This window comes from Benincasa hispida, chromosome 2 (assembly GCF_009727055.1).
Source record: "Benincasa hispida cultivar B227 chromosome 2, ASM972705v1, whole genome shotgun sequence".
In the NCBI taxonomy this organism is placed as follows: domain Eukaryota; kingdom Viridiplantae; phylum Streptophyta; class Magnoliopsida; order Cucurbitales; family Cucurbitaceae; genus Benincasa; species Benincasa hispida.
Genome location: NC_052350.1, coordinates 46,754,565 through 46,773,634, shown reverse-complemented (window position 1 = coordinate 46,773,634; position 19,070 = coordinate 46,754,565). Strand labels below are relative to the sequence as shown.

Here is a 19,070-nt window from a genome sequence, read left to right as displayed (position 1 = left end):
GATTTTGTTAACTCTTTAACAAAATGGCAAGATGACTTGTACTTTTTAATGATTAGGCTATCAAATAAGTTAATTACTCTAACAAATATCTAGAGTTTCAATTTTGAATGAAGTGACAAAGTGGAAGAATTTAAAAAACATTTTTAGTTCAAAATTTTGCACCTTCATTTTGTTCAATACATCTAGAGTCTAGACATCCAAAATTATAGGCTCCTTCACATCTATTGAAAGTTAACATAATTTTAATAATAAGGACTAAAATAAACACTTTTTAAAGTTTAGGGATTAAAACAAACGTTTTTTAAAGTTTATGAACTAAAATAGAACATGATTCAAAATTCAGGGACTAAAATAGGATTTAAACCATTTTTATAATCAAATTAAGAATTCAACTCGTTTACTTAAGAAAGATGCAATCAATTGTAAGAAAATTAAGAGGAAATAGACTTAATCTTTAAAAAAAAAATGGTCATTGGGCCTTGATTTTAGGTTCTGTTGGGTAACCATTCCATTTTTTTGTTTTGGTTTTTGAAAATTAGTTTTTTTCCTCTCAATTTCTTATTATTTGCATTTTTCTTAATTACAAGAGTTGAGTTCTTAATCAAATTCTAAAAACAAAAACAAATTTTTAAATATTACATTTTTTAGTTTTCAAAAGTTGACTTGATTTTTGAAAACATTGGAAGAGGTAGATAACAAAACAAGAAGTTTAGACGTGAAAGAAGTGTTTATAAACTTAATTTTAAAAAATAAAAACAAAAATCAAATGATTACCAAACGAGACTTTAGTTTTATGTTTTAAAATTAAGTCTATAAGCACTCACTCAAACTATTATTTTCTAGGTTTTATCGTCTATATTTTAGGAGGGTTCTCAAAAGTAAACCCAAAATTTGAAAACTAAAAAGAGTCAAAGACTTGTTTTTATTTTTGAAAATTAGCTTAGAAATCAAATACCTAATAAGAAATGAAAACTATGAAGAAATTGAGAGGAAAAAATGAAATTTTTAATTAAAAAAATTAAATGATTATCAAACATAGCTTAAATTATCTCATTACCTTGCGACCTTTTATTTCAATCAATAATTTGTGAGTGGATCACAATGGTGATTACTGTTTTGTCCTTTCTGAATGGATCTCCATATTTTAAGACTGTTACTATGGTCAATAATTGTACGTGGCTTCGCTAGTGGTTTAATCCATTTCAAGTGAATCTTTATATTACAACAACTATAAAGACGATAGATCAAACCTCAAACCTTTAAAATGAAAATTAGATCAATTACCATCGAGTTAACCTTACTTTTTTTTTTCTTTTAAAGTTTATTTTAACATTTAAAATATTGTAACTAAAACATGATATTTTAACCTTTTAACCAAACTCCATCATTATTTATGGGGCACTTTTTGGTTTTTGCCATTTGTTTAGTTTTGTTCTTTCTTCTTATTTGGGAGAAAAAACATGGGTTTGAGAAATCAAAATTGGGCAAGATGTGCAGTTGATAAACCCAAAAAGTTGGAAAACATATCAAATTTATACCTAAGCTCTAAACTTCATCAAATTGTATCCAAATTTAAATCTTTACCCTTAAACATGAAAAAGTTGACAAGCTTTACCCTCTCATTAATTTTTTTTATTTTTTTATTTGAGAATTTGTCATAAGGTACTCTCTATTTATGTTGAATGAACTATAACACATATATACATTACAATAAGATTTTAAGTAAAAATGACATTGATTTCCTTTTTCTTGTTGGGTTTTGACAAAGTTATTAACAAATAATTTGCACAGTGATCAAAATTATTTGTACAAAGCTTAATTTTGTTTATAGAAATAGCAAAAAAAACACGTTGATAGACTTCTATCAGCCTCTATCAGTGATAGAAACTTTATTGATAAAGGCGGATAGAAGTATATCAATGTCTATTAGTGATGGAAACTAATAAAAATCTAAAATGACTAAATTTTACTATTTCGTGTGAATGTTTCTTTATTTCTCTATTTCTCAAAATTTCGCTAGTAATAATAATAATTCTTTGATCATTGGAAATATAAGCCACAAAGTTGGTGGAGCAAGTAGTAGTTGGTCACCAAGATATAGCTAACATTTCATTCTCTCAAGTCTCAAGCCTTAGAAGTCATTCTTTCTGCCAATTCACCAACCTTTTTTACTTCTTTTTTTTTCCCTCTTTCTTAAGCTCAGCTATTGGTAATGTAGATTGAAATATTAATGTTTAAAATAGTAATCGATGCATTATCCACTTAATTAGGTTCAAAACGACCAAACAGTTTTACTTTTAAAGTACTAATCATGTTATCTATAGTCATTAACCAAAGTATTGCACTTTTATTCAATAGTGTAGTAATTTTTTAATTAAATGATGCAATAGAATATAAAATCCATTAGATGAGATATATTCTGTCTGCTTAGACCAATGAATCCATGGGATTATTTGATCGAATTAATATCAATAATAGGTTTCAAATTCATAACAAGACATTTTTATTCTAAGATTAATAAATATCTGAATAATTATTTTAAATGGTAAAATTGTTGAAAATATTTTCAACTAAAATAAAATATTACTATCTATAAGTGATAGATCATGATAGACCGCAATAGACATCTATTACTAACAATGATAGATATCTATCGTAGTCTATCGCAATCTATCACAGATAAATAATGATATTTTACTATATTTATAAATAAATATTCATTTTCATAGTTGTTGCTAAATTCTTATTTTATTTTTAATTTACTCTGCTAGAGTTTTAATTTTTGGTCCATTGAAGGGATTGGATCATATCCCATTTCTTCACTAGACTTCATGCACCCAACACCAACTCCAACATAAATTGAGATTAAAATAATAATAAATAAAAATTATCTAATAAACTTTCAACTTTGAGATATTTGAAAACTCCCTTCAAATATCCAAACTTAACAAGAGAAAGCTGACTCGACATTAAACAATTTAAAATATATATTGACTAGAAAAAATATTTCATTTATGAACTTTAAAGTTTTGAGTCTAAAAAATCTTTCGTCCTAAGACGTGCTCAATAGATTTTAACAATTCTTAATTATGTATCCAAATGCTCTAAACTTATGAAATATCTACATTTAATAGGTCCTTGAACTAACAATTTTGTCAAATAGATAAGTCAACTAGTTACGAAAAATTGAAAATTCATTAATCTACTAGACATTTTTTAAAGTTAATAAACCAAATAGACAAAGATCCAAAAATCTAAAGACTTATTAGATATTTTTGAAAATTCAAAGATCAAATCAACACAAACGTGAAAGTTTAGCCACGTTTAATAACTATTTGGTTTTTTATTTTTTAAAATTAACCCTATAAGCACTTATTCCATCTCTAAATTTCTTCTTTCTATCTAACTTTTTACCAATGTTTTAAAAAATCAAGCCAAACTTTGAAAACTAAAATAAATACTTTTTTAATATATAACTAAAAAAGTACTTTTAAAAACCCTTTTTTTTTTTTAATTTGTCTAAGAACACAACTCTTGTACGGAAAAAAATGCAAATAATTGTAAGAAATTGAGAGTAAATAAACTTAATTTTCAAAAACAAAAAATAAAATAGTTACCAAACAATGCCTTAGAAACTAAACTTATAATTTAACGTACATCATCAGATTATAGACATGGCCTTGTCTGTTTATAGACTGTATACTCAGCAACATAGGTTACATACATTAGCTGAAACAGAAGGCTCTCCTAAGCATCCAAACATCAGAAGGCTGAGATGACTCTATAAAACATTCGAAAGGATCATGTTCATATTGAAAAGTTGAAAAGAAATGATAGATTATTGGACAAAAAGTTGCAAGTTTCAGTGATTATTATTGCAGAACGTTGTATTTTATTTAATGAGAACAAGAGCACCCAGTTTCACTTACACCTTCAGAAGCCAGCTTATAACTCTGCTCCCAAATATTTATTGGTGTTGCTTCAGCATGAGGAACATGACGAGGATGTTTTTCTCTCTTGTCTCCTTTCATTTGCTTCAATGCATGTTTAAGGCTCGGCAATAAGGCGTCCATGCACTCCGCTGCAGCATTAGGATTTCCGGGCATGTTGATAATCTGAACAGAGATAACATGAGAGTAAGTTCCAACGTCATGCACTCAAGATAACTAGTAGCAGATCTAGAATTTTTCTGTTAGAGGAAGTGCAAATTTTATGTTGATATAATTTTGAATGAATTGTTGAATTGTAGAGTTGTTTACGAGGAGATGGTGGTAGAAGAAAGGCTTGCAGAATGAAAAGCTTTAAAAGATGAAGAAAAGAGTTTTAGGAACTTTTTATGAGCCAAATGAAGTGGAAAGATGGTGAAAATCAATTCGAAAGATCTCTATTTGTAATTAAGACTTGAGAGGAAAAGAGGTCTCGAATTCGGATATATCATTTTTTTAAAAAAAACAGAAAAATGCAATGATTCATTAATATATAAAAAAAGAAACTAATGCTCAAAAATAAAAAAACTCCGCCAAGGAAAAGAGGACAATAAGCGAAATACAATGAAAACAAAATACCAAAATAAAGGCCAAGAACGTGAAGAACCCATAAATCTCACAACAAAACTTGATAAACCTCTTTTAGGGATTCTTTCAGTGTTTGATAGAGTTTTAAGGACTCGGTTCTGCCTACAACTCTTTTATGGTGCAAAAATAGGCACCCTTTTAAACACTTTAGTCTCTCTTACTGTTTTCAATTGAAAATCTCTATTGTAATCATGTATAGGTGCTTATTTCATTTTATCAATGAAATGTTTCTTATCTTAAAAAAACAAGAAAACTAAATTGTTAGACCCTTATTCTCTAGTTTCCCTATTCTAATCAGTTCTCAAATTCGGTTATATCAACAACAAAATTGTGGTTTGATCTTCCAAATGGGCTTGGCATTTCTCTCAGGGCGACAACTCCCTCTGGAAAGACGGTAGCAAATATTGGTTTGAGTAAAGGTGGCTGATTCCCTTCAGATTGTTGACAAATATTGTTTGCCACCTCCATTTCGAGATAAAAAGCTGTTTAGCAAGCTGTAATTTTCATCAGACTGCAGAATATTTGGTTGAAAAGGAACTAGAGAATCATCTCTAGAGCAGATAGGTCTGGAACAGAGGTCTGGCTACACCGCATTATGGTGACCTATTGGGATTCCTTCCTTCCATCCTAAAGCACCAGTCTTGTACTGCCGTGTGTCATGGTTGTTCTTTCGGGTGTTTGGTTGGAAAGAAACCAGGTTTTTCAAGGGGAAAAAGAAAAAGGAAAAAAAAAAGTATATTGATTGGGATATATTATAGGATCTTTTGGGCTTATATTGGTCTACTCTTTCTTCTCTTTTATGTAACTATGATTCTATACTTACTAACGCCAATTGGAGTACAAATTATCGCTGCTTCAATGAAAAGTTTCAGTTTCTCCTCATGGTCATTTCATCTGGAAAAAAACTAAACAGAAATTTGGAAAGAAAATTGATGGCATTACCAGGGTTGATCCTCTAATCCCAGCTGCAGAACGTGAAAGCACAGCAAATGGCGTTACCTATCACAGAAGGTTCGGATTAGCTTAGGAGCAATCAAAATTGCTGTGCAGAATAAAGGTATGATAGCAGAACCATCAGACAACAATATGCAGCAGACATCTGAATATTTACCTTAAGGCTCTCTTGCATCATAACATATAGTAGACCAGGGGTCTCCTTATGCAATAATGGTTTGGTTGCTTCAGGCGTCACATCTCTTGGGGAAAATCCAGTTCCACCTAGAAGAAAATTAATTTTTAACAAAAAGAGAAAATAAAGGGAACTGGACAAAAATTGCACCTCCCAAGCGGGAGAAGATTGAATTTAGTGAAGTATTACCAAGTGTGAGAATAAGATCGACTTTGTCAATGTCACACCATTTCACAAGAACATCCTGAATTTTACTGACATCGTCTGAGACAACGGCTGTTGCAACAATACTGACCCCTCCTAATTTTTCTGATGAGGCTTGGACAATAGAAACAGCCCTTGGTCCACTATATGAAAGAAAGGAATATTTTGTCAAGGCCTTCATGCCCAATGGTGAAAACACATAAATTTTGAGAACTTCATTTGAGGCAAGGAGTGGAGTTGTTAAGTCTGAAAAGGTGTTTAGTCATGGACCCGATAGTGTAAGGAGTTGATAAGTCATGAAGTTGATGTTTTTTAGTAATGGGCCCATGAAGTCCTTGGGTGAAACAAGGAGTGGTCTCCATTCTCCCAACTCCTACTACTTGAACCAAACATGCCCTAAGTGTTTATTGTTTTGTAAAACAATAATAGTAATATTTTGTTAGGTTACCACCTAACAAGAAAACTCGATAACAATAAAGAACACAAAACACATTAAAAGATAGAAATTTATATTGCAATATCAAAAGAAGTTACAATATAACATAGTCTTTCGAGAGGGCTAATCTGTCCCAAAATTCCCACACTTTCTACTAAAATCTTTATACCTTGCTCCCAACCCACTCCCTCCTATTAATAACTAAAAATCCTCATAAACTCTTTAGCTACTTACTAATATGTCCTTGTTCATAAACATACTAATAATCATAATATAACCATAAGTAGGGGCCTTACATATTTCTTGACAGACCTGAAAAACTTTAATTTGATAATATCGATGACATAACCCATCTGTGTGTGTGTATGCACGTGTTTTGATATCTATGGTACCACAACGACACGGCCCATCTGTGGTCGTCTACTCCCAAACCCTTCGAGTAAAAAAGAAGCGCTCTCAAAGAGAGACTTGGCCAAGTAAACCTCCTACAGTCCAAAGGCTAGTCAGTAGGAGATCTTCTCTTGAAGTATCCCCCACACGTAGGAAGCACCAGTTCATAAACCTACCAAGTCAAACTCTCCAAAAGAATCCTCTCCATCGTGGCAAGAGGGTGGGAAACAAACACCAATTGTCCAACAAGGAAAACTGCTGCATTCGTTTCCTTGTTGGTAGAAAGGGAGAAAGTCCTTACTCTTCAATGGCCTCGACAACCACTTCATTCCAAAAAAGAAAAAAAGACATTTTAAAAAATAGAAAATTGTACCAAAGGATCCAATCTAATCACATCTCGGTCACCAAGCACTAGTGCAATGAGGACTATATATTTTTTAAAACAAAACCAGACTTTTCATTGATAGAATGAAAAGAGACTAATACTAAAAAAAATACACGATATCAAAAAGCAACGAAGAGTATTGAGATAATACAAACGATACAAAACTTGAACGGAGAAAATAAAAGCGTTCAAATACAAGCAAAGAAGAATCTAGAAGACGAGCAGAGCCCAAACGATCCATATGACTTGGATAATGAGGACTCTGCATGGATCTTGTCTTGTAAGTTAAAGGGGGGAAAACCAACAAGCCAACTAAACTAAATAGTTGCTATAAAAAATTAGAAATATAGAGAGCCCATCATCTATTTCGATTAGTTTGATCAATATGAATTTCAAGGTTTTATGCTTAATAGAATCGTATTTTCCAAAGCACCAGGTTTTTTTTAGTACAATAACAGCAGGGAATGCCATAAATTATTGTTAAACTAAGCTCACTTTGGCTCCGAAGAACCAGTTTCAATGTTATACAAATGATACATATAAATGCATCTTTAAAAGTGAATGATTATAGCCTTCTGAGAGGGCTCTCTTCTTGCATAATCCAATGTAGAGTGACATTTCAAAATAATGCATGCCTATCCTTGTCCTCTCTAACTCCCTCTATTAATAACAAACTCACCTAAACAAACTGCCAAGTAATTACAGTTATGCCACTACTAATATCCTAATAGCATTCCCAATATTTCCCCCAGTAATAATCTAACGAAACAAGACCAAAATATAGGTAAAAATTTCAAGAATAAGAATATGGAAATCCATTTGTCCAAGAATTGAAATCCTAGATTATTTTGTAAATGTTGTTGCAAAGCATTTAATATTTTCCCTTTTCCTTTTCAAGGGGAAAAAATATATCAACGCCTTCGCTCCTTTTTATTTAGCATCAATATAGTGGCCTCTAAGAAACAAACATTCAAAGAGGAGTATCCAGATGCAAAATTACTTAAAGACACTGGATTTCCTAAGCAAAAAAATCAGACATTCTCACCAACTCTGTCAAATAATTACATGATACCTTTTTCCATATGTAAGAGCTTAATATCGTTGCAGAACAATTACCATATATACAAAATTGAATGAGGGAACACAAATATCATTACTCTTCTATCTTAAAAAAGATTTAGCTGATAGAAGAATTAGGGCAATATTACTAAATGTATGGAATTTCTACATAGGAAACTGCGGGAGTACTCTCACATTAGTTCTAATAGGATATTTTGGGAATATCATACTCTCACATAAACCTCGGTTCTTTTTCAGTTGGCACCTTATAGTAAAACTAAAATTCTTTTGAGGCTATGAAGCGCGGATACGGACCCTTATGTTAGGCAGAGTGTCTGAGTTAGATACATGTCGGACAAGGACATGCTCCAAACTGGCATGCCGAATTAAGTCTAATATTAAAAAAAATGCGGGGATAAATGGATATGTTGGCATAAATTTTGATAATAATAAATAGTAACTAAGAAAGGCTCAACCCATTCATTTTGAGACCAATTTTTAAGTCCCATCTCGTATTAATTTTTAGACCAAAGGAAAAACGAATACAACATAAGTTAAAAGTTGAAAAATAAAAACCCCAACTCACCTTCCCTTCCCTTCTATATGGGATTCACAAAGAAGAGTTTGAAAATAGCAGCAGCCACCGCGATTTATATGTTAAATTTACATATATCCTAAAGAAGCATTATCCCCAACGTGTCTGTATCCTAGTTTTATAGAAATTGATGTATTGTCGTGTCCTGTCATGTCCATGCTTTTGCTTCTTAGTTTTGAAGAGTTCTTTGACAACTTTCTCGTAGGCTTTTTAGATTGAAAGTATATGATTTTTAAGAACAAGAGAATCTCAATGGTAGTGCTTGTTGTCACGACCTATACCATCCAAGGTTCTACCAAAAGAGTACCCCCAATCCCTCTAGCAAAAGAACCAATATAGATCACCAAGCAAAAGAAATGCACAAGAAGGAGGAAAAAAGATTGTTAAATGCCATACCTTCGATCAGGACCAGCCCCAGATGCAACAGTATCGCTCACAGTAAGAATAGCTACTTTAGACCCACTATCTTGAACCTGACTGGTGCTAATTTCTTTGGATATATTACTTTTCAGAGAGACTACTGAATTAGATGAAAAGGAGTTGGCACAGCCAGCAATATTGCTTATATCGGAAATAACAATAGCCGATACAGAAGTTCCAGCAGGTATGGAATTTCCTGTTGGTGGCAATTCCAACAAAGCATTGGCAGATTTCAAATTCAAAAGTCTGCTGCTCACCTGTTGACCAGTACTTTCCGCAGAGAAACTGATCCAAAAAACAGTAATGTCAAATGAATAACATATAAAGGATATTCAAGAAAGTTAAAATGCAACAGAGAGAGTGACAAGTTGCAACGGTCCTACTGAGTGTAGAACAAAGAATCAGATTTACCCAACAACTTACCCAGGAGTTCCTGACCCATCATTATCTTTCCACTTGACAATTGCGCAATGAAAAAGTGGTCGAATAGGATCTGACTTTATTGGCTCTGGAAGACGTACTTGCACTCTGCATTTTATAGAGAAAAACAGGTAAAGTATAAAAAATTATGAGGGGAATGGTAAGAAAGAAAGAGAAGGACAACAATTTGATTTTTCAGCTACCTAAGAAGATGAGGGTTTTCCCATCCACCAAGTTGGCGGATGGCAGGGACTACAAATAGTTGGAAACAAACTAAAGAGCTCACAGGATTTCCAGGTAACCCAAATGCAAGGATCTGATTCAATTCCTTCTTTTCTGCGGTATCTGGTTTGATATCTGCAAAAGTCACAGGTTTCCCCGGCCTCATGAAGACCTGAAAAGACATTCTCAATTCCATGAAAAAACTACAAAGAACGGGAACAACCGAGTGAAAGCGTTTCTAGAACCATCTGCATACCGCATTAAAATATACAACCCCTTTCTTAGCAAGTAATGGCTTGACATAATCCCTATCTCCCATTGAAACACCACCAGAAGTTAGAAGGATGTTGACTCCAGCAGAAAAGACATTTTCCAAGACTTTCTCAAGCTCGCTTTCATCATCTCTAGCAATACCAAAGTCGATAACTTTGCATTGGTGTTGAACAGCAGCAGCAAGTAACATAGCACGGTTTGAATCCCTAATCTGCACAATTTATTTTATCAAATAAAAACTTCATAAAACTAAATAACGTAAATTAACTCATCAAATGAGAAGTAGTGAATGATGAGAGAGTATATAACTAAATACCTCACAATGTATATTATGGAGTTCTTTTATCAGGTAAAACGTCACTCTTGAAAAAGTAACAAGACTGGTATGAAAGCTGAGCATACACATGCCAAATATACAAGAGTTCACAGCAAAGCAATGTTCCATAATACCTGCCCACGACCCAGACGTTCAGTCTGTGGCTCTACAAGTTCATCCCCTGTAGAAAGAACAGCAACTACTGGAGTAGGATATACCTATGAGACAATATAAAAGGTAAATCAGAAAGGAGATGGATGAGAGAATATATGACTATAAACAAAATACATCGGGCATTATAATACCTTCACTGTCATAACACCCACAGTAGCAAGCAGGCCAATTTCTGAAGCACCTATTTTATCGCCAGCTTTTAATACAAGAGCATCCTTCTCGATATCGCATCCCTGGGAAAGCAGCACCATCAGCTACTCAAGTTCAATTGGTAAAAAAGCCACAATTCTAATAACCAAGTCTAGTAATACATAAGCCATGCCCACAAGACATGAATATAAAATATCGCTTTTTAGTAAAGATATTTGCTGCAGTATGGCCTGAGCCTAACAAAAAGTGAAAAAATAGGAAAGAAATAACTATTGTTTAAATTTCTCTAAATAGTATAGGATGTGTGAGGTAATAAAAAATAACAGAGAATCCAGATACACCAAATCTCCCATACTGAATAAATTGCATCTAAGCTTCAATTTACAGTCCTCATGGAACGTAGTTCTCACTATATTAAGATTTTAACAAGAACAAAACTTCATGTCCAAACAATAACCTGTCCAAAAATGCGGCCTGATAACATATTGACCTAGATCAGTGTTCACCAACCAACATATCATAGCCGGGAAAAAAAAGAAAAAGATAAACAGACAGACAAATAAACAATTGACTTCATAAACCAAAGTGTGATTGAAAATCTTGCTGGCATCTGTTCATAAGCTTTATAAAGAGCCAATCACATGATAGCCATTATAGGTCAAAAAAGAAAGTGTAGAATCTGGTTGAAGTACTTCAATATTTTTCTTCTTAAGAAATTCTTTTAAATACTTTCCAACTTGAATTTCTTTTTCATTAAGATAAAATCAATGGTTTTGATTGAGGAAAATATGAAAGAATACATGGGTATACAAAAAAAAACAGCCCACAAAAACACCTCCCCCTACAAGAAGGGACTTCAACCATGTAACATAACTCCTATTCTTACAAAAAGTCTTCAAAACCGAAGCCCACAAAGAAACATAAAAGCGGACAAGGGACCTAATATTTTCCAACTTGAATTGGATGAACAAAAAAGCATCTTCCTATAGATGGAACATTTATTTGTTTAATTATCAAGAGTAGCAATGCAGTCCATGTTGGTAACTTTATCCCTATAAATAATCATTTGGGTTGGGTAAACCAAACTAACCCAAATTTAGAGATATAAAAAAATATAGTTTGTTCGTATTAGGATAATAAAATTACTAATGCATTTTATTTTTCTAATTTCATTCCACTCATTGACATTATTTCTCTCCAATAATTCTTGGAACATAATTGGCTCAAATACTTGAAGTTTAATCTTTCATAACGTGCACGATGACATTGAACTCTATTATTATTCAATGTGTGAAAATATATGAATAGATCTTTCAAGTAGTTTCACATTTCGTTTCTCAAATTTAAACAAAAAAATAAAAAGGGAGATTAAAATAATTCAAACCAACCCAACCCAAATACCATAGAGGCATCCTGTTAGACCCTCAAGATAATCCCGTGACACATCCTATGAGGTTGGATCCATCATCAAACTAAAGGTTATATGAATTATTAGATGTACCCAAAGGGACCTAAAGGTTATGTGGATTAAATAGTACAATCCAATCCATTATTGAGTTGGGTCCAAAACATCTATTAATCAGATTCGTTAACCTTCCAGCTGAAGTTCAGGTGGAAATCTGGAATTCAGCTGGAAGGAAAATATTTTTGTCAAAAGATGGAACTTGGTATGTGTTGGATACGTGTAAATCATGCAAGTCGATTAAGTAAGCATTCAATCCAATCTCCTTCAATATTGTGCACAGGTCGATGTTCTTTCATTCATTTTGTTATCGATCCCCATTGAGGAACCTTCCTTCATGTAAGTGATTCATAACTACTCCCTTCTTAAATGCTTCCTTCTCTCTTCTTATGAGAAAACTGCATACAGGCTTCATTGAAGGAGTAAAACGTTGATGCCAATGACAAAGTTGAGGTTTCAATTTACAAACTTCAAGGACATATCCACGCTTGTTAAAGACTTCACCCATAATTTTATTTTATTTTTTTTTATAGGAAACAATAACCATTTATTGATAGTATGAAGTGGGATGCAAAAGAAGTTCCTATCCGGTAAAAATTACAAAAAGCATTTTCATTGAATAGTAATAGTAGTTAGACATAAAAAGGAAGAGGCAACTTCCTCTAAAAACTAGCTAAAAGAGAAGTAGATTCAACAAAATGATATCACCAATAAATGATATTCGTCAATCAGGAATTGTCTAATGAATTTGTTACCCCTTTGGCTTAACTGCAGACTCCTCAAACAATCAACAAACTCAATAAAAACAGAGAAATAACGGTTCCTTCTCCTTTTCTGTAAACTAACGTTTCCCCCATTGTATCTTCCATCAAAAGCGATACTTAGAGATAAAGCCTCCACTGAAAATGATAATGGAAGATATTTCCACCCTTTCAATGGGAGATAGGAGAAAAACTAACCAGAGAACAAATGGCTCCTTCTCCATTTCTGTAAACTAACTTTTCCTCCATAGTATTTCCATCAAAAGAAATACTTAAAAATATAGCTTCCATTGAAAATGATGATGGAGGATATTTCCACCCTTTTAGTGGGAAATGGAAGAGAAATTCATTTCCTTTCCATAATAATTCTGGTGTTCAGAGTTTATGCAATTGTGAATAAATTATTGAAAAGAAAGCATTGCTTTTCAATAGAAAGTTGAACGTGCAAAATAATAGGAAAAGATAACTAACCAAGCATAAAAAAGAACTTTCTAATGAGTAAAGCATAAAAGAGAACTTGCTAATCAGTATCTACTGAAGACTGCAAAGGAACTATTTTACAAGAAGTTGAAGAAAGGCTGCACCAAAGAGAGTTCACCCATCACCCCTCAAGCCTTATTGCTGAAAAGACCACACCATATCTGCCATTCTCTATTGTATTCTTTAGTTGTTAATGGAAATTCTTTCACATCTAGAAACAATTGCATGCATTACTACCTTTTTTTTTTTTTGTTGCCCTTTGTGCTTACAATACTTATTGTCCGCTGGAATTATTTGTGTTGATATTCTCTGAAGAAAAATTTTCTTCCCTAACAAAATAATTGTCATTGTGATAGAACCTTTCAATGAGATAGTGCTTTATTTGTTATTTATTTCAAAAGAAAAAAAGTAATGAACTAATACCACTGGGCGGATATCAGCACCCTTCCTGGCTTTCACTTTTATTTTAACACGCTTGGATTCAATTTTTTCAGTGTCCTCAACTTGAACTACCGCATCAGCACCATCAGGTATTGGTCCTTAAAAATGTAACAAGAAGAATGAATTGAAATTTCAAAAAGGGAAGAAAAAGCCAACACAGTAAGAAAAAAGAAGAAAACAGTTAAAAACACAATGACCATCTTTTTCGAAAAAATGGCAAATTGCAAAAACCATCCCTGAAGTATGGTGGTAGTTGCAATTTACCCTCAAACTTTTTATAGTAAAATTGAACCCCCAAACTTCAGTGGTAAAATTAAACCCTCAAACTTACAATAGTTGTAGAAATTGAATCTTCAAATGATAAAAATTGAATCCTCAAACTTATACAATTGTTACAATTTCTACAATTATCCAAATTTGAGGGTCCAATTTTAACACTTGTATAAGTTTGAGGACTCAATTTTTACGATTGAAAGTTTGAGGGTATAATTGTAACTACCACCACCATACTTTAGATGTGGTTTTTGCAATTTGCTCAAAAAAAAATTATAGGATCAATCTTAATTCAAATTAAAAAAAAAAACAACCTAGAGGCCATAAAGACAAGATGACTCTACACCAAAAAAAGGAGTTAAACATGAAAATTATAGGAATATTACAAAGATTTGTGAGGAGCGCTCAAATTGGAGGTCAAACACTATACACAGTCGTAGAAATGAACAAAAGAATCATACTTACCTAAAGATATTCAAGAGTTTCTTTCTACTGAAAGAAGCCATGGAGGGCCATAACCACATCCAACCAAGAAAACCTGATCTTATCCTTAAGCCATCAGCTAGAAAACCATTTAGAAAGGTCATCTTCCACTTCCAGGGGCACGAAAAACTCAAATGGTTCCCAGATAAAATTCCACCCTCGCAAGGATAGAGGATAAGGCAAAACTGCAGTGGATAAAGAGATGGTTAGGGGTCCCTTCATCTTGAAACACTCGGGGCAGATTTGGGGAGAGTGTAAAAACTTTGGATTTCTTCTCTACACTTTGTGGGAGGTATTTGGGCAGTTAAACTGCTGTCCAGATAAAGAATTTGATCTTCTTGGGGCTATGGCCCTTCCAAGTTTCCTCATCGCTCCAAGTCTAATCATGATGAGCTTGAAAATTTTGGATCAAATCCTGACCTCATTGCTTGACACAAGACCTAAAGACCAAACATCATACCAAATGAAGTCATGTTTGTTCTTTTCCACAGACTAAAAGTTCACTCCCATGGCTCCAACTTGCGAAGTGGTGATGGATGGTGAAAAAATATCCAAGTTTCTTCCTAAAAAATAACCATCAGTTTATCCAAAAAGCTAATTTCCTCTGCAGAGAAGCTCAACAGCCATTTGAGTAAAAGGGCTATGTTCTTTTTAATTTTAGCAACTCCTCCCAAAGCTAGACCACAAAATTCAGTCGAGGAAACAACTTTGTTCCAGCTAACAAAGTGCTAACTACCATCATTATCAACTCCCTCCAAGGTAGACCTTGACGAATACTTCAGTGAAGAAAAGCTTAGAAAACAAACTACCTCATTAAGTTGGTGAAATATCAAATTTTCTCCATTAGTGATACTATCAGTACATCAACAATAACTCATTTTGAAACTTTCATCAAGAAAAGCTGATTAACTACACTACTTAACCACTAGATGTTCTATAGAATGTGAATACCAAATCTTTGACAAATTATATTGAGCAGATATGTGATGTAATCTAACAGAAAAAAATGCTCTTAGCATGAAGTCTTATTTACCACATTCTAACTACAAAATGGAAATTTGGGGATGATTCAATATATGATCAGAAAAGCACCTCCAGTGGTTATGTAGGCAACGGTTCCTGGAGTAACTACCACGCCAACTCCATCATTCCCAGCTCTAGATTCTGTAATCACTGGATACTCCCCGGGTCCATCTGAAGCAACCACTGCATAACCATCCTACAAAGAAAGATTCCCAAGTGTCATGAATCTAGCCATCACACTTCAAAAGAATTTTGCCAAGCAGACATCAAAATAACATAATTTCTTCCAGTCAGAAAGTAAAGCAAGAGAGAAAGTCCACTGAAACAAAATCTATCAGCCCCACTGGAAGCAAGAACCAAGTAATCTGAATTCTGACATCATTTCATTTCTTCCGATCAACAACCAAAGAACAAGGAAAACCCACAAAGAAAAGTCCACCAGCTGCACATGGAGCAATCAAAATTTCTTCCGGTCAACTAAGAAATTCCCAAAGCAGACGTAATCTATCAGCTCCCCTGGAAGCCAGAACCAAGTAATCTGAATTCCGACATCATTTCATTTCTTCCAATCAAAAACCAAAGAACAAGGAAAACCCACGAAGAAAATTCCACTAGCTCCAAATGGAGCAATCAAATTTCATCCGGTCAACTAAGAAAACAACCAATCCTGAACAAAAATTAAGCTCAGTATGGTATGAAAGTACCTTAATGGAGGCTGGATAAGGGGGCAAAGGGTCAGAAGCGCGAATGTCTCGAGCCAAGACCTTCCCAAGAGCACAGTGAAGAGAGACGGAAATGGGGGGGAGGCGTTGAGCGACTTCCAGCACAATTTTTAGAGCTTCATCTGGAGAAATCATGGCGGTGGACTTGACACAAGAGTGATCCGCCATTGGAAAACTGTTGGGTTAGATAAACAGGAGAATGAGCGGAAGAGAAGAACGGTTTTATAGGATTCGATGGAGAGTGATGGACGAAATTGTGGCAGTGGAAACTTGACTCTTCAGCTCATGGAAGAGTGATGATGATCGATAAGAACGATATGAAATTATTCATTCGAAATCCCCAATTACCCGTGTAATTTGGAATTTTGGAGTCATAAAAACATGATTCTTAAAAATAATAATAATAAATAAGAAAATTGCAATTATTGGTTTTTTTTTTTTTTTACGGGTGGCCTCATTTGGAAAACCCAAATGAAAAATTGGCCACATGTAGAAAAAGTAATAGAAAGTGGTATTTTGCTTACGTCATCCACATGTGATTTTACCGCTTCACCCCTAAGATGCATCACGCGCGCTTGAGCCTACTAAGGAACTCGATCCTCGATTACTCGTCACTCGATCTTCGCTGGCTCATCACACGATCCTCGATACTCGGATGCATGGTCACTTGATACATGTGCAATCGACACGTGTATACTTGATCATAGCCACATCATGCTTGTAACGCAAGTGATATACTATGATGCAAGTCCATGCCATAAACTTGTTGACATAGATTTTATGCGATGATATGTGATGCTACTTCTAGATATGCGTTATTAACAAATGTTCTTGTAGTATGTTGTGCGTTGTCACAAGTTTCCTTGCGTTGAAACCAAGTATAATTTCATCACAAGTTTCCTTGCGTTGAAACCAAGTATAATTTCACCGCAAGTTTCTCGGTGTGATCCGAGATCGAACACGGAGATTGTTTTAGGTTATTGCGTTATGTTTGTGATATACGCGACAAGGGATTTTCAGTTTATAAAAGAATTTGTGTACAATAAATTAAACATGCGATAAAGTAAAGTAAAGCGGTAAAAATGCGATAATAACATAAATTGCGTTAAAGTAAATTGCGATAAAGTAAATCTAAGCTAAGATGATACAAGATACAGGTTTCGTGATACAAGATACTGAGGTCAAGGGTGGCTGTGAAGATTATGCAAAGATCGTGTAATGCGGTGACAAGTCTTATGTACGAAGCAGAAACAAAAAAGATAACTAATATAAACAGTGCAAGTTCCTTAATTGCGTTAAAGATATAAGTACTGTTCCACTTTTTCCTTGGCGTACACCTCTCGATGATCGGCCACGTTCCTACATCTCTGTGGTGAAACAGGAATGAACATAATGAATGCAAGGTTGCTTCCATCTCTGGAAGTACTACTCACTTTAATTAATGCATTCTTCTAACCTTCTCTCGATATATTAGAATCACATCTTCACTTCTGCTCTCACAGGTGAAGATGTCGTCTAGCATGCCTTAGCTAAACGCATTTATCTCTTTAGCACTGATTAAGTTACTCGTTTAATCTATATTAATTACCAAGGTATTAAGAAAATTTCATGGAGAAAACGATTAATGAAGGAACGGAAGTAGACAGAAAAGTGGTAATGAAAGTGATCGAGACATTCAATAAAACTATTTAGCATCTGATACATGATTTGCAAATGAAGAGATTGAGAAGATGAAATACACTTAATGAAATAGAGTTAGAAACAAATACAAATAAGCGCCAATGTCTTAGCGCCTATCTGGATGGAGATTTGCTTGCCAGTGTGGATGAAGTGAACGGATGGATGAGCTTCCCTCTCAGGCTTGCTCAACTGGTAGCAGGGATCTAAGTACAGAGCTTCACGACATTGGGGTCGATGAAATAGACTCACCCTCTCGGCCTTGTTCTTCTTCTCTTCCCGATTTCTTCCAATCAGTACTCAGCTCAGCCTTTCTCTCAATAATCCAACATTAATTTAGCCCTCGTATCAATTATACCCGTATCAAGTATATCTTCTCTGAATTCTATAGGGTATTTATAGTGAAAAAGCTTTGACTTTTGGTTTGTGGACCCCACTTCTTGTTATGGAAATTTCGAAGATGGAGGAATAAATATTCCTTTTGTTATGCAATCAGACCGTCAAATCTGCACAACGGTTAGTTGTATACGTGTCACAATCCTCCACGCTTGCGTTGCTCATCTGTATCTTTCGATCAGTTGCTCGCATGCGGTGTTGTTTTTATTACCGCATGCGGTTGAAATTCAGCTCTGGATCGACTGTCACATTGCGCCATCACTGCGTTAATCGTCTCTTCATTGTTGATTGATGGGCGCAACGTGACAGAAATGCGTTGTTCAGTTTCTCGTTAAGCCTTGATCGCAAGCGGTGACTTGGTTTCCTGCAAAACAGAGTACAAATATCCTCTTCTACCATCTTGTGGGTGTAATTGCGATAATTCATAATTATTGTATTTATGAGCTACTTTTCATACAATCGATGCATATTCCTTCTCTTTTGGCCGCAATATCTAAATAAGGTAGCATAAATAACTTGTATTTCTTCAAGTTATCACACCCCCAAGTTTAGATATATGCTTGTCCTCAAGCATATCTTCTACTAAGGCAATAAAGCTAAATTCC

General features: G+C 34.1%; 1 protein-coding gene across 3 annotated transcripts; it reads right to left on the bottom strand.

The window, feature by feature from the left end:
- Positions 1-3,644: 3,644 nt before the first annotated feature.
- On the bottom strand, positions 3,645-16,560 carry LOC120071073 (molybdopterin biosynthesis protein CNX1). 3 transcript variants are annotated; one of them, XM_039023098.1, is made up of 13 exons: positions 16,375-16,560; positions 15,740-15,866; positions 13,874-13,989; positions 10,729-10,830; positions 10,558-10,641; positions 10,091-10,318; positions 9,816-10,006; positions 9,616-9,720; positions 9,169-9,477; positions 5,893-6,050; positions 5,686-5,792; positions 5,517-5,573; positions 3,645-4,115 (listed from the first exon to the last, which is right to left on the bottom strand). In XM_039023098.1, the coding sequence occupies exons 1-13, from the start codon at positions 16,558-16,560 to the stop codon at positions 3,897-3,899; spliced, it is 1,989 nt and encodes a 662-aa protein (XP_038879026.1). In that variant the 3' UTR covers positions 3,645-3,896. The 3 variants fall into 3 exon arrangements, with proteins under 3 accessions (XP_038879026.1, XP_038879027.1, XP_038879028.1); XM_039023099.1 differs by lacking the exons at positions 13,874-13,989; positions 16,375-16,560 and having other exon boundaries at positions 15,740-15,871; XM_039023100.1 differs by lacking the exons at positions 13,874-13,989; positions 15,740-15,866; positions 16,375-16,560 and adding an exon at positions 13,688-13,773.
- Between the last annotated feature and the right edge of the window lie 2,510 nt (positions 16,561-19,070).